General features: G+C 35.1%; 2 protein-coding genes across 3 annotated transcripts in view; one reads left to right on the top strand and one right to left on the bottom strand.

The window, feature by feature from the left end:
• LOC144444531 (gamma-2-syntrophin-like) overlaps positions 1-1,103 on the bottom strand; it is a 123,936-nt gene extending 122,833 nt beyond the window's left edge. The window contains exon 1 of the mRNA XM_078133974.1: positions 938-1,103. The gene's annotated coding sequence lies outside the window, so the exon portion shown is untranslated. The remainder of the gene's footprint in view (positions 1-937) is intronic.
• A 330-nt stretch (positions 1,104-1,433) lies between these two features.
• LOC144444536 (transmembrane protein 18-like) lies at positions 1,434-10,234 on the top strand. Of its 2 annotated transcripts, none has more exons than XM_078133986.1 (5): positions 1,434-1,499; positions 3,261-3,378; positions 5,524-5,578; positions 6,536-6,629; positions 9,324-10,234. In XM_078133986.1, the coding sequence occupies exons 1-5, from the start codon at positions 1,434-1,436 to the stop codon at positions 9,375-9,377; spliced, it is 387 nt and encodes a 128-aa protein (XP_077990112.1). In that variant the 3' UTR covers positions 9,378-10,234. The 2 variants fall into 2 exon arrangements, with proteins under 2 accessions (XP_077990112.1, XP_077990111.1); XM_078133985.1 differs by lacking the exon at positions 9,324-10,234 and adding an exon at positions 7,039-8,459.
• Positions 10,235-14,034: the final 3,800 nt, after the last annotated feature.

Here is a 14,034-nt window from a genome sequence, read left to right as displayed (position 1 = left end):
CTTGTGAACACATAATCAAAACGTGATAGCAATAACTAATAACATTCTAAATATAAACCTTTGAATTCTGCTGTCCTAAAATGTCATTAGGAAATATACTTCAAATTCAATGTGTTTGTGACATTTCTAAATTTAACCATCAATTATAATAAAAAGGAATAATTTTTTTAATTATAATTCATGAAATATCCATATCATTATCAAATGCATTCATCCCTTGCAGAAAATAACACACACATAAAAACCCCCCTGACAACAGCAAGTGTGAACCTTTGATATTCAATTTCGATTCTTCAAAACGTGTACTACTAGTACTACCATACCACACTCTGTGGCAGTGTGTTTAGCGTAATAAAAAGTGGATTGAACTATAGTTTAAACCAATGTGAGTTACATGACGTTCAGCTATATACGTTAACTATACACAGCTCTTGACTTAATGAATAGTAGAATAGTTAACATCTACTCCACGAGTTTTGTTCGCTTTTCCAATAATAATAAAATAAATTACAAACTATATGTTTAATACACAATGTGTAGGTGACCACGCCAACGAAAAATCAATGAAATCAAATGTTCTTTAGTTATTTTATTTAGTTATTATAGTTATCGCTATTTATAGTTCAACGCTAAAAAACACATTGTAAACACCAAGCAAAACACGACTCAAAATGCGATATAAATTTCGCGAATTTTAAGAATGCTTTTGTTGACGCGTAACAATTCTGCCATATCATCACTTCTCTGTACGTATTAAAGTTTTGTATCGACTGAGCGTGAGAGAAGTGACTGTCTGAAGAAGAGGGGAAGCGTACGTCAGTCGGCGAAACGATAATATCAACAATGATCAAAGCATGCAGACATGTGCCTATATTACATCAACTCTCACGTATTTTGTAGCTTTCAATTTACTAACATTCAAGCTTCTAGATCTTACCTCCGACATCTTCGATGTTGTCCAGTTTGCAAGTAAGGTTATGATATATTTTCGCCGCCAACTTCACTGTTCGACGACTTCTGTACGTCCGCCGTCGAAGCAAAATCGTTTATCTGCCAAGACAGGTGACGATTGTCAACAATAAAACCCTTTGACCTGCACCGCCTTAAATTCGCAGCAGAAAGGTGTTAGACACCATCACAACAACAGATTCCGTCGACGTAAAGTCTCTTTCTATTGGTCATTCAGATTCCGCGGGAACGTTAATATTTCGATCACGTATTTCATTTCGCGAGGTAATGGTCAAGAAAATAAATAAATCGAACATGTTTTACATATCAAATCTTCAGTTAATCAGGGTATCCAGACAAGTGCGAAATAACTAAGAAAATTCCAGTAATTTATGTGATTAGTTAATCTCGTTCCATTGACCAATCATATTTCATGTAACATTAGGGATGACTGCTATCCCATGTGTCCCAAAGCCGGAAATAAGATGGCGCTGCCCACAGATGCAATACGTGTCGGCCAGATCGACGGCCTGTTGTCGTTCGTTGAAGCAGTGAGTTTTTATATCACAAATTTATAATTCATAGAGGAGAAATAGAATAGAAAAGCTGGATGCTTCGAAGTAGTTTGATCAATTGCTAACAGCCATATTTTTTTGTGAAACGCATCGTAACCCCGGGATCATAACAAACAAAACATGAACATGGCTCCATTGTAGATCTCGACCCGATTTTTATTGTTTTCATATAACTTATATAACTCAGTTTTTATTGATTGATATGTATATTGGCATCCTGTTCTGTTAGTCATGTAGATACAATAACCAATATACGAGAGTGAAGGCATTTGCGTGGGATTAACCAATAATCGTGTTCAGTGGACTTGTGTTGCACACCATTCGAAGTACATACAGTATATTGTACGACCAGCACATTGGATATTGTGTTCATTTGCATCAAGGATTTACTGGTAGTGCATGCATGGGTGTAGTGGTGAACACATTGTATACAGCCAGTTTTGCATGAAATCAGACCTCACTTTGGTAATAATGATCTGTCTCCAAGTATAGATTTATTTAATTTACAAAAGAGTTTTTTCCCCGAAGTGAACTTTTAAAACAAAAAGTCACAACCACAGTCTGAATTATTCACTGCACAGTACTGTGGTCTACGTCAACGGATGTGACCAACAAATCTCATTCGCCTGCCATCATATTCTCTTGTCAATGTTATAAATATAAAGAAACATGCAGTTAATCTACATGTCGGTTGGTTTCTTTCCCACATGATTCTGTTGTGAATACTTATATAGCATCTACAGAACAGACAGACAGACAGACAGACAGGCAGGCAGGCAGGCAGACAGACAGACAGACAGACAGACAGACAGACAGACATACATACATACATACATACATACATACATACAGACGGAATGAAGAAAAGAGACACAATGTAGAGAGAGAGAGAGAGAGAGAGAGAGAGAGAGAGAGAGAGAGAGAGAGAGAGAGAGAGAGAGAGAGAGAGAGAGAGAGAGAATAAATTACAACAACCTATATTTTCAACACACAGTTGACAATGTAGGAATCCCACCCACTTCCATATAATTTTCTCTAATAGATCATTTATTTCTCTCACCAGATTGACCAGTCAAAACCATATCTAATCTAGCTTAGCCTGTTTACTCATTTTGTGTTGGGTCTGTGGTTTACTGCACTATCAACACACATTGTTAGCTGGTCGTACCTCCTAGCCCTCATATTCTTCACTTTTGTTATGTTGAGAGAATTTTCAAATGATTCACATAGCCACACCCCCAAAAGTTGTCATTGTGGTTATCCAGCATCCATAGGGTTAAATTTACATGAAACATATGTAAATACCATGTAAATTATCACATCATGTGGTGTAACACATTTATATTTACATACTGATTAATTTGAATAACGACAATCTAAATAGTTGTCATGGTTTAAGGGACTGCACACTGTCATTGACCTGGCAATTGAGCGACAATGTTCAATTTTTTATTATCAATTTTGATAATGTAATCATTATACAATTGGAGAATATGAGGCTAGGTGGTACATCCAGCAAATGATGTATCTCAACAGTGCAGTAAACAGGGGGAATAGATTATCAGTCATCATCATCAATATGGTGGATTAAGCCACCCCACCCCCCACCCCCCCCCCACCCCGGGAATAGATTATCAGTCATCACTATGGTGGATTAAGGCCCCATACACACACACCTACACATTATTTTCTCTGCTTTATCATAAATTATTAGTGATAATGTGTATCTCTTATCAGATTGATTGGTCAGAACCTTTCCTTATCGGATTAATCGCCTTCCATGCTGTGTGCCTTACCATAACAATAGTTACAAGGAAATGCAGTACTATACAAGCTGTGTACTTCTTTACACTCTGTAAGTATACTAACTGACAAAACACTTTCTATTGCATTAACAATAAATTTCCATTGCATCAACAATACGTTCTCCATTGCATCAACAATACAGTGTCCATTGCATCAACAATACACTGTCCATTGCATCAACAATACACTGTCCATAAGGAATCTATTGCGTCAACAGTACATTGTCATTCACCATTACATTGTCAGTAAGATATCCATTGCACCAAATTAGTTGTCCATTTCATAGACAATAAGTTGTCCATTGTGTGTATTCATAGAATTGGCAGAGAAACCTGAGTTTCTCATGTCATACCTGATATACATTGTATAGGCAGAAATCTAGACCTTGTGATTCAAACTGTATTCTACATAGTCTAGGTTACCCAGACTCTCACTGCTGGTGCGCTACTACAAGACCATCTAGTCTTGGTTACCAGAGTCTCCTCAGGAGGTCTCGTGGTAGAGCCCCAAGCAATGAGAGTCTGGGAAACTGAGACTATAGTGACCACAACCAGTCTATAGTCATACTGAAAGGTATAAAAGGTATTTTTTCATTCTTCAATGGCCCGAGAGAATATATGACGCTGCAAACTGGAAATTTATCCAAGCTTATTCTTGCATAGTGTTCTAATCATTCTTTGCTTCAGTTTGAAGCACATTCACAGAAACGTGACACTTTGAGAAAAGCCCATTGTATCAATGCCATGGAATTAGGGTGGATATTTCTTCTGATAAAAAGAAATTTTACTGTACATGTCAAGTTGGAAATGGTTTTCACATCGTTCAGCTTGCGATTGCATACTACTGCTGCAATGTGAACAGCGCCCTCTAAAGGCACAAATCACAATTGTATTTTAGTAGCCAAATGCAAGTGGCATGACTAGGTTTGTTTGGGATACTTGCTCATTCATTTTACCTAACCTGTTCCACCCTGTATGGGTAACACCACCACACAATTAACAACACATCAAGAATTTTGAGAATTTTAAAATGGCAATTATTAGCTGACTCAAAAATTAATCATTATCTGATTAATGTCATATTTCTGCCATAGTTGTCCTTACATGCTAGTAAACAATGTACATTATTAACTCAAGATGCCTATCTTAATAAAGGGAAAAGAAGTGAAACTGCATTTCTTGTTAGTTCTGCCAGCACTGCATCGTAGAACATCTGTAAAATAGAGCTATACAAACATTGGCAAATTTGGCTGTGAAGCCTGAGACAAGGCACAATATGAAATGAACAAGGTTATTTGTTAGGAGATCATTAATTTCAAGAGTAAACAATATGAGGCACTTCATCTTTCAGCAGGCAACACCATGTTTGTTTAAAGACATGTGAATCTCTTAATATTGTCTATTTCTCATTATACCATGCAGAAGCCAAGTTATTATCTTTGAACAGAAAATATGGATCATATACTCTGGTCATTCAACAACGTTCTACATCACAGATTCTAAGGTGTTCAAAATATGGCTCAAAACATTCTAAATCATCATTATTTTTCTCAATATTTAATAAATTATGCTTGAGGTGGTGTAATTATGTTGTTCTCCAATATTTTTCTTCATTCAACTGGAAAATATCGTCACCTAAGGGTTTGTCACAACTCGTCTATCAACTCATAGTAACAAGGCCCCTTAGGTCACTCATGTTTTCCTTGCCTGAACTGAATGAAGACAAGTATTTGGGAATAATATCTAATTATTTCCCTCTAAGTGTCCCCTAGTCTTCTAATTATTCCCCTCTAAGTGTCCCCCTAGTCTTCTAATTATTCCCCTCTAAGTGTCCCCCTAGTCTTCTAATTATTCCCCTCTAAGTGTCCCCCTAGTCTTCTAATTATTCCCCTCTAAGTGTCCCCCTAGTCTTCTAATTATTCCCCTCTAAGTGTCCCCCTAGTCTTGTCTTTTACTAAATGTTCATTGCTTTATTGTATAGAGACTACATGATGCAGAGTTGGTAGAAATTACTTTTACAGTCTGGGCTTCTTTTCTGAATGCTACCTCAGGTTTGTTCCCCTGTAGACAAACACCAATCCAGTCTCCATTTTTTGACCCAAAACTAATAAAACATGCCACATCAAATGAAAAAGATCCTTTTTTGTGTAAATACATATTCAGTAATACTTTGTGATTTTTCTCGTTTCTTTCAGTGGTGCTTGTTTTTTTCTCAGAAAATATCAACAGTCTTTGTGCAACACACTACAAGTAGGTAGTCAAGATTATTCTGTAAATAAATAATAATTTATAATAATAATAATAATAATAATGTGTCTTTACAATGTGCTTGTCCTCCAGAGAGCTCCCATGTGTAAACAATTATTACAGATCTATAGTGGCACAATGGCTCTATACTTCTATACTTCCTCAACTCCCTGGGGAGCATACAATCCATTGCAGCTGCTATAAGCATTGCAGCCGCTATAAGCAATTAGGATTAAAGCCAGGTCCCCAATTATACAGCTGGGTTGACTGAGGCACAATCATGGTTCAAATCTTGCAAAAGGATTTTAGCCATTCAGAAACAAATGGCACTGGCAGGGCTCAAACCTGTTATCTGCAGATTCCAACCCAGCCACTCTCTGAATTCAACTATCATGACTCCGCAAATAGCTGTAAATGATGAATGGTGGGGGGGGGGGGGGGGGGGGGGGGGGGGGGTAGTTTTATTACATAAAACATTGACTTTACTCTTGCTGATGTACATTGGAGAAGTAAACTTGTTTGTGGAGTTAGCTAAAGGACTTCATATATTGGAATTTGACTATGTCCTTACCACAAATGCATAAACATTCAGTGTTTTTTACTGTGACGTGTAGGCCCCAAAACAGGCTGAATTTTTAAAATATACCTGCAATAGTGTTCTCATGTGATAGTGTAAACATTAGTAAGCATTTAGGAATCATGAATATTCAGTGTTGCATCTAATACACATGTGTGTCTCCCATGATGCAACGGTGACCAATGACAATGTGAGAACAATCAAGATAAAATAAAGTTTCAATTCGGTGTATCTTGGCAACCATGCAAACTGTGATGTGATGTGAAATCCTGAAATGACACCACAACCCAAAGTTTATAAAAATTCCTTTATTTCCTGGAGTGGAATTCCCCTGTAATACATACATCTTATATGGTTTTCTTTCTCAATTACTTACCTGGCAGAAAATTTTCCAGACTTCAGTACTTTGATTCTAATGGTTTATTCATATCACTGGTGTTCTCAGTTCCAATATTGGCCAACTGTTTAGTTATTGTGGTAAGTACAATCAAGGCAATACACCAGTTGCCAGTTATAAGAAAAACAAAAGATTGGATAGTTTGGCCACCAGGGGTGCTGTTCAGAGACTGCTTTGGATCAGAAGTAGGCCATGATAGGCAGAGTAGTATTGTCGCCTTTGAATCTCATTTCCTTGTGTTTCAAGGCAAACTTGATTGAATTATCAACCAGTCAAATCATTCTGCTAACTTCATTATGCAAAGCACATACTTTTTAGGAACTCAAGTTATTTTAGGTGCATTTTGCTGGCTGCTTTATGTACTGCCATATGATTTTAGACCTCTTGGGGCACCCTTTCAAGAAAAAAGAAACTGCAACTTTGTGAGTTCGACTCACCCCATAAGTTGAGGAACTTGTCCTTTGACTTGTATTTCCATTTCCTCTTTAGGTCATGTGGGTTATCATGTCAAGTCAGATGTTAATCAAAGTGAAAAGAGCACAGTTGAAAGAAGAGGCACGTCAAAGAAGAGAAAAAGACCAATAAGTCAATAAATGTCAAATTTGTCATCAGATATTATTTCATTATTTATTACTGGATAAGTTTTGTCAAGTTTTACATTTTGGGGTTATGTTGTTACAGCAGAAACAGAGTCGGTGTGGTGTTTCACTGATGGGATATGATGTTTTTGAATAAAGAGAAATACATTTAACACCAAGCTAGCAATAACAGAGACACTATACACAACAGTGTAGTAGAATCAGGTTTCTGCCGAAATGATTACACATGGACTTGATGATTTTAATGGCTTCAATTGTTTACTTTCCTAAGTTAATTACTTGTCTGTGGTACTTCTATCATTTTGAAGTGTCTGTATTTCTGTAGAAAATGTCATTTCTCAAGTGTGAAAAGCCAAACCAACCCTGTTTTCAGAGGTTGCATGTATATTTGGGTTTACATTCAAATTTTGTATTTTCTAAGGAGACTGCATGAAGTATATATGGGTTTACGTTTGTATTTTCTAAGGGACCAATGGAATTACAGAATTATTGTTACATGGATATGCTTTACATTTTTAGCACAACTGAACTGAGGTTCAGTAGTGCTATACATATGGTAAAATGTCTGTGTGAGTGCATGTGTGTACATTGTATGTAAACAACATAAAGTCAAAAACCAAAAGACTGATTGCCTTGGTATTGGCGAGACATCACTTATAGTGTGTAGATGGAAGATTGTTTAAATAAAAATTATTGCATGAGAGATGTGCATTTTGGGTAAAAAAATGTAATTTTTGGTCAAAAAACTGAAACTCCAAAAGCTGCTGGGCAGATTGGCGTGACATTTGGTGGGGACGTTCTTAGGGGTGTATAGATAAAGAATTGTTTATGACATGGTGATTCCACCAGTGATATGCAGATTAGGTCTACATATATGACTTTTTGGTCAAAGATCTTTAATTCCAACACTACTGCTTAGATTGAACTGAAATTTAATGGGGATGCATTTGGGGATGTGTAGATGAAGAACTATTAAGCATGTGGTAGGCAATTGAGTAAGCATTCAAAGAATATATGGAAATATCCCTGGTAAAATAACCATGTCCATAACAACAGCTAAATGATGATGTATATCACAAAGATAACAGGAGGTATGGTGAGCAAGTGGATATACAACCAAAAGTTGAATGCAAATATGCCTAGCAACAAGACCATGCCCATAGCAACATCTAGGAGGGATGATTAAGCAAGTGGATATACATCCAAAAGGTGAATGCAAATATGCCTAGCAACAAGACCATTCCCATAGCAACATCCAAATGACGATGTATATGGTAAACTAAAGTTAACAGCAGGGATGGAAAAGAAAGCAGATAAACATAAACAAACAATGTACAGTTGTGCTGCAATGCCATTGACGCTATTTTATCATAAAATTTGCATATTGTCACTACATATCTTGGTGTAATATATTCATATTGGCTTTATTAGTAGCTTGGATGCAACTCATGAAATGTATCAGAAATATTAAATTAATTATGGTATAATTACAACTTATTGACAGTATCATTCTTTCATAATGTTTTAATAATTAAATACATTTTTATTAGCAGCTACAAAAACATGACAAATTGTGTGTGTGCATAGTTTTTACAAGGAGAAACAGGGTACATTGAACTCAGCGGAGTTGTTTGTCTCAGTGGTATAAAGACAGATTTTTGACTTTAAAGGATTATCAAATATTCTGAAATGTAGAATGAAAATAAGCATTGATTTACTTGTAATGTACTCTCATCAAAATTTCCATTTGTAATCCAATTGTCAAAACAAGATGGATGCCAAATCTACAATGTTGACAAACGTAAAGAATACAAATCTTTAAGAAATCAAGATCTTGCCAAGACGTGGTCAGGGATTCACAGTATTAGCACTATCATCATTCCATGTAAGTACATGATGGATATACTGTGTCACTCCACCCTCACCCGCCTAAAGTGTTTGCCAATGTGTGAGGGTTCCCTGACACAGCACATCTTACAGACTACATACAGTGACATGACAATTCTGCTTTTAATAGTAAAAGTGCATGTTGTGGAACCTACTTCTGAGATACTAAGAGGGTTTTATTGACTAAACAAGAACACTTGTTCATTTGATTCTTGGTAAAGTATTTGACCTTGTGCTAGAGGAAGGTCAATTTATTTTTATGTACGTTTTGTATGTTTGGTACGTTAGGTCATGTGGGTTATCATGTCAAGTCAGATGTTAATCAAAGTAAAAAGAGCATAGTTGAAAGAAGAGGCACGTCAAAGAAGAGAAAAAGACCAATAAGTCAATAAATTTGTCATCAGATATTATTGCATTATTTCTTACTGGCTAAATTTTGTCAAGTTTTACATTTAGGGGTTGTTACAGCAGAAATGGAATCGGTGTGGTGTTTCACTGATGGGACATCATGTTTTTTGCTTAAAGATAAATACAGTGGGCTATCCATTGGGTTTGAATCTGAAGATCTCGTTACCCATTGTCTAGCTTAATGAGTAGCTGAGTTGAAATTTCAAACTCCAATGAAACCACACAGCCATTAACATCAGATTGTTGTTCGTCAATCACAGTATTCTTGTAAATAATAAGTTAGTGTTGATTGTGGGCAGTTCATGATGTTGAGCTAGATGTGGGGTAAAGAGATCTTTATATTTGAAGTGTACGAGTAGATGTTGGTGATGATTTCATTTCATAATCATACTTTAAAGTTTAAGTATGAATGACTTGGAAATGGACAATAAAGTCAGAAGGAAAGATTGCCCTTGCCACTTCATTACCAAGTTTTACTTCTTTACCAAGTTTTCTGCAGTTTTGGCAGTGATGAAGTGGAAAGATATAAATAAAGTGAAGAAAACACAAGAGATGACCAAGTGTTGTATGTAAATAGGAAAGACACAAACCATAATGTATATCACTTCAACCCTTCTTTATTCATGACTTGAAAATAAACAACAAAAAAAGCACTCAAATTTTCTCAATTCTTTGATTAAAAGGGAAACTTTTCGATTCTATTTGATTAACACTTCAAAATACAATCACATATATATTGGTGTCTTCATAATGACTTCATTCAAGTTGCTTCAAAGTTATGGTTTTATGTACTTCAATGAACAGACAGCTCTGGCCAAAAACTAGTTAAAGGTAGTGTGTACCACGGAAATAAAAATCTTAAACTTTATTGTTACTTTGTTCATGAAAATTCCAACTCATTCTCAATTAAAACCAAGAAAAAAAATCAGGTGGTAACATACATATTTTTGTAATAGAGGTCAAAATGATATAACAATTATTAATAAGTCATTTTAGAATCCAATATGGCTGCCGAATACTGTGCTAACACCATGGAAAACAAAAGATTTTACACTTCTTTGTAAAACAAGATAATGAAACCCCAGTTTTCTTGTACTGATTTCAAAAGGGCAAAGAACAAGAGTTTGGAGATACTTTAGAACTTTGATTTCAGGGAAATTGTTGCAAAGGCACATTCTACCTAACCCAGTAGGACATGTCAAAAACATTATGCTATTTTGGTTAGTCTATCAAACAGCGTGGTTTTTGGTTGCACAGTTTTTAAACAAACATTAAACAATCTGTCATGCAACAGATTGATACATTACTAAAGTAGTCCTGTGTGTTGCTACAAAATTTAGAAGAGTCAACCAAATCAAAGAAGTGCTGCTGTCGTGTGTCCTTCACAATTCATAACAAATTTGACATTTGATGCCAATTGTCTGCTTCCTGTCATGGAGATTCTCATATCACCAATATTGCAAAGACACTGTGAATACTATTCATTCACTATTCATGATAATTTGTACAATTTGAAAAAGTATCATGGGTATACATGATTATATTGACAAAAGAAAATTCTGCTGGAAGAAATTGGTTACTTTACAGACTATCAATGTTTATAGTGCCATTTTACTTGAACAGATATACAAGGTTCATTTATTAACACAAAATGTGAATAATGTCCAATCAGTGGTTTGATCACAGCAAATCAAATTTTGGTTTAATTAATTTTGACTCTGTGGAATGTTACGACTAGTTTGACCAATGCTACGTCAAATTCAATGCCTCAAAACAAGATCAGAAATGTATTACTGGTATGTATGTTGCAGTACTTCATTGTTTTATGTTCAACTAAAAACAAGATTGGGTCAGTGTCTACAATACTGAATGACAGAATTTTCAAGATCTCCACTACAATATACCTGTCGCTTCAAGTTCCAAGATTCATGTCACACCTCTCCATGCAATGTCATGTACATGTATTCTGTAAAATCCTTGTGTCATTTATAAATGTGTTGGCCTTTGCTCTGTAACATCACTCTCAATTAAAGAGATCGACATGTCTTTCCATTATTTCACAATGAAAATCTTGTTTCAAATACATGAAGGCTAAACAAGCCAAAAAATAACCACATATGTGACATCATCGCATGCAATGCATTTTGGGACCAGAAACAACTATGAGAGATAGTTGTGAGGCTCTGTGTAAACAAAGGGAACATTTCACAATAACAACATCCTTGTATTCAGGCTGTATTTCTATATTTCAAGTACATATAAGGTGGCAATAAAAGTAAATGTAATACTATACAGTTTGACTTTGTGTTATTTAAAATGTCATGTCAGGCACTTCATTTTGGTGGACAGTACCATGGCAAACTAGACACCACTTGAACAGTAAACCTGCAACTTGTTCACTTCACTCAAATAACAGAAGTCTAGTTCAAGTACCCATTTGTAATTCAGTCATACGGTGAGCATGCGTTCTTAGCGAGCAACACGCTTATCAAACAGTATACAACTTGAACTTCATTGTTCACCAACTGTCGATGAATTCAATATCAAGACACATCTGTTTGCAAGAGCTTTCTGACGTTATACAAATTCTTTTGATTGGAAGAATTGCTTTTCAGTACAACCCTTGTTACATCTCTCAAATTCACTGAATATAGAAGTGTAGTGTGCAGCCTCTGCCAGTAATTAAGTACAAAAAAACAGGTTGAATCTTCAACTAGTTAAACATTGTATTAATTGAATAGAACTGTAAATATACTGACATGTATGAAGCAGACACACATGAATTACAAGTGGAATATCAAAATAAATCAAATACACCCTAGAATAAAATCAATAAAGGAAGAAAATAAATAAACTAAGCATTGTAAAACTAAATCAACTACTTACATCATATGTGTTAAAATCATACCAATCCAATCGCCAAGGTCACCATGGCAACTATTTTAAGAGATGGGTGTCTTTTTTAGATTTCATCATAACATCTATGAGTTTGAATCTTTATTGATATTGTTTACATCAAACTTTGATAGCAACTGTTCATCAAAGAAAGCACATATATCTAAAACATGTTAATTTGTATAGTGTACATACAGTGTATATATATATATATATATATATATGTTGATAGTGGGATCACTTTCTGCACTGAAAAAACATTCGGCTAACTTTAATCCTGAACAGTAACTATTAATATTTACAGCTGTTGAACAAGGTTGAAACATTTTGCTAAAGATTTATTTTCGCTTATTTCACTGGGGAAGCAATTATGCAACAATATGTAGTGACTAAAATGCCTTCTTGTATAACACAATGTACAAGTCTGGTAAATTAGTAAAACTATGTCTGAGAAATGGCTCAAGACTATGAAAACACAATTTTATAGTAGTAGTGAAAATGTCCATTTTCACAGTGTGTTTATGAACAAATATATAGAATGATGAAAGATCATCTGTGCAAATGTTAGACTATGGTCATAAAATTCACTACATTTTGCACCAAGAAATGCTAGTAGCTCGATCAGGAAAGCTTTCGCCACATATCCCCCACGGCTGTGTCAATGTTTTCTGAAGTCACGATGTATGCATGACAAATATATACGCAACCAATCAAATCAATCAATTTGATATTCATGTAATACACTCATGGTGATACTGACATTAACACTGTGTGTGTGTGTGTGTGCAATATACAAATGTGAAAAAATAACATTCATACTATTTAAATTGCAATGATACATGTGGGAAAAAGTAATGAAGTGACTCTTCCTTGAATGAAATAGAGGTAAATACAGTAATAGAGCAATTCACAGCAAATATCAGATTTTAATTAGATTGGTAATGCTTTTTTTTCATAATCATATTATTAACAGTGTGGATGCCTTAGCATTTACAATTACAATCAGAAGGAAGCCAACCACTTCGCTTATTAGCGGTCCAAAATTTCAGCTATAAGTTAATACTTTTGTCTCTCTGATATATACTTGTGTTATATGCAGTGATGTATTACAATTTCTTTCCCTTACAGACACAGAGAGCATCACTATGATTTTTTCAAATTATTATTATGAATCAAGGAAATGTCAAATTATGAGACATGTAAAAAGGAGCCACGATCAAGACAAATGCCAATCCAAAACTGGAGTTTAAACTATTATTTACAAGCAGTATTTTCATTTCCTGTGTCTTAATTTTGACTTCATTTACTTCCATCTATTCTAGTACGCGCTAATGTGGACCCGGAGAAAGAACCAATGCAATATTCATTGTTCTGCATAAAATTAAAACAATTCAGTTCTGTAGGCCATTCTCCAAACACACTAACAAATAAATCTTCACAGGCATTTTTAATTTCAAGACACCACGTGACACATGGAGGCTTCACACCTGTAAAGAGAATATAGCCAATCAATGCATGAACTTTGGTTTTCTTTAAGGATGAATTTCTCATTTTTAATGACAAAAGTGAAAGTAATGTGTTAAAACTGGAGGTGGTTTAGTGCTTTTTGTTGTTATTTATCAGTATTTTTACTCATTCTTTTTTGGTCTGTTGTGTACAAATTATTACTCATAGGGAGAAAATAGAAAATTACATG

The sequence above is a fragment of the Glandiceps talaboti genome, chromosome 13 (genome assembly GCF_964340395.1).
Source record: "Glandiceps talaboti chromosome 13, keGlaTala1.1, whole genome shotgun sequence".
Lineage (NCBI taxonomy): Eukaryota > Metazoa > Hemichordata > Enteropneusta > Spengelidae > Glandiceps > Glandiceps talaboti.
This window is presented reverse-complemented; position numbering and strand designations above follow the sequence as displayed.

What these genes read in the sequence shown, in the direction of transcription:
- LOC144444536 (XM_078133985.1), top strand. Translation starts at nt 1,434, where the DNA reads ATGGCGCTGCCCACAGATGCAATACGTGTCGGCCAGATCGACGGCCTG. An exon ending in TGTGTACTTCTTTACACTCT is followed by an intron (nt 3,379 to 5,523) that starts GTAAGTATACTA and finishes CGTTTCTTTCAG; the next exon opens with TGGTGCTTGTTTTTTTCTCA. An exon ending in CCAACTGTTTAGTTATTGTG is followed by an intron (nt 6,630 to 7,038) that starts GTAAGTACAATC and finishes TTTCCTCTTTAG; the next exon opens with GTCATGTGGGTTATCATGTC.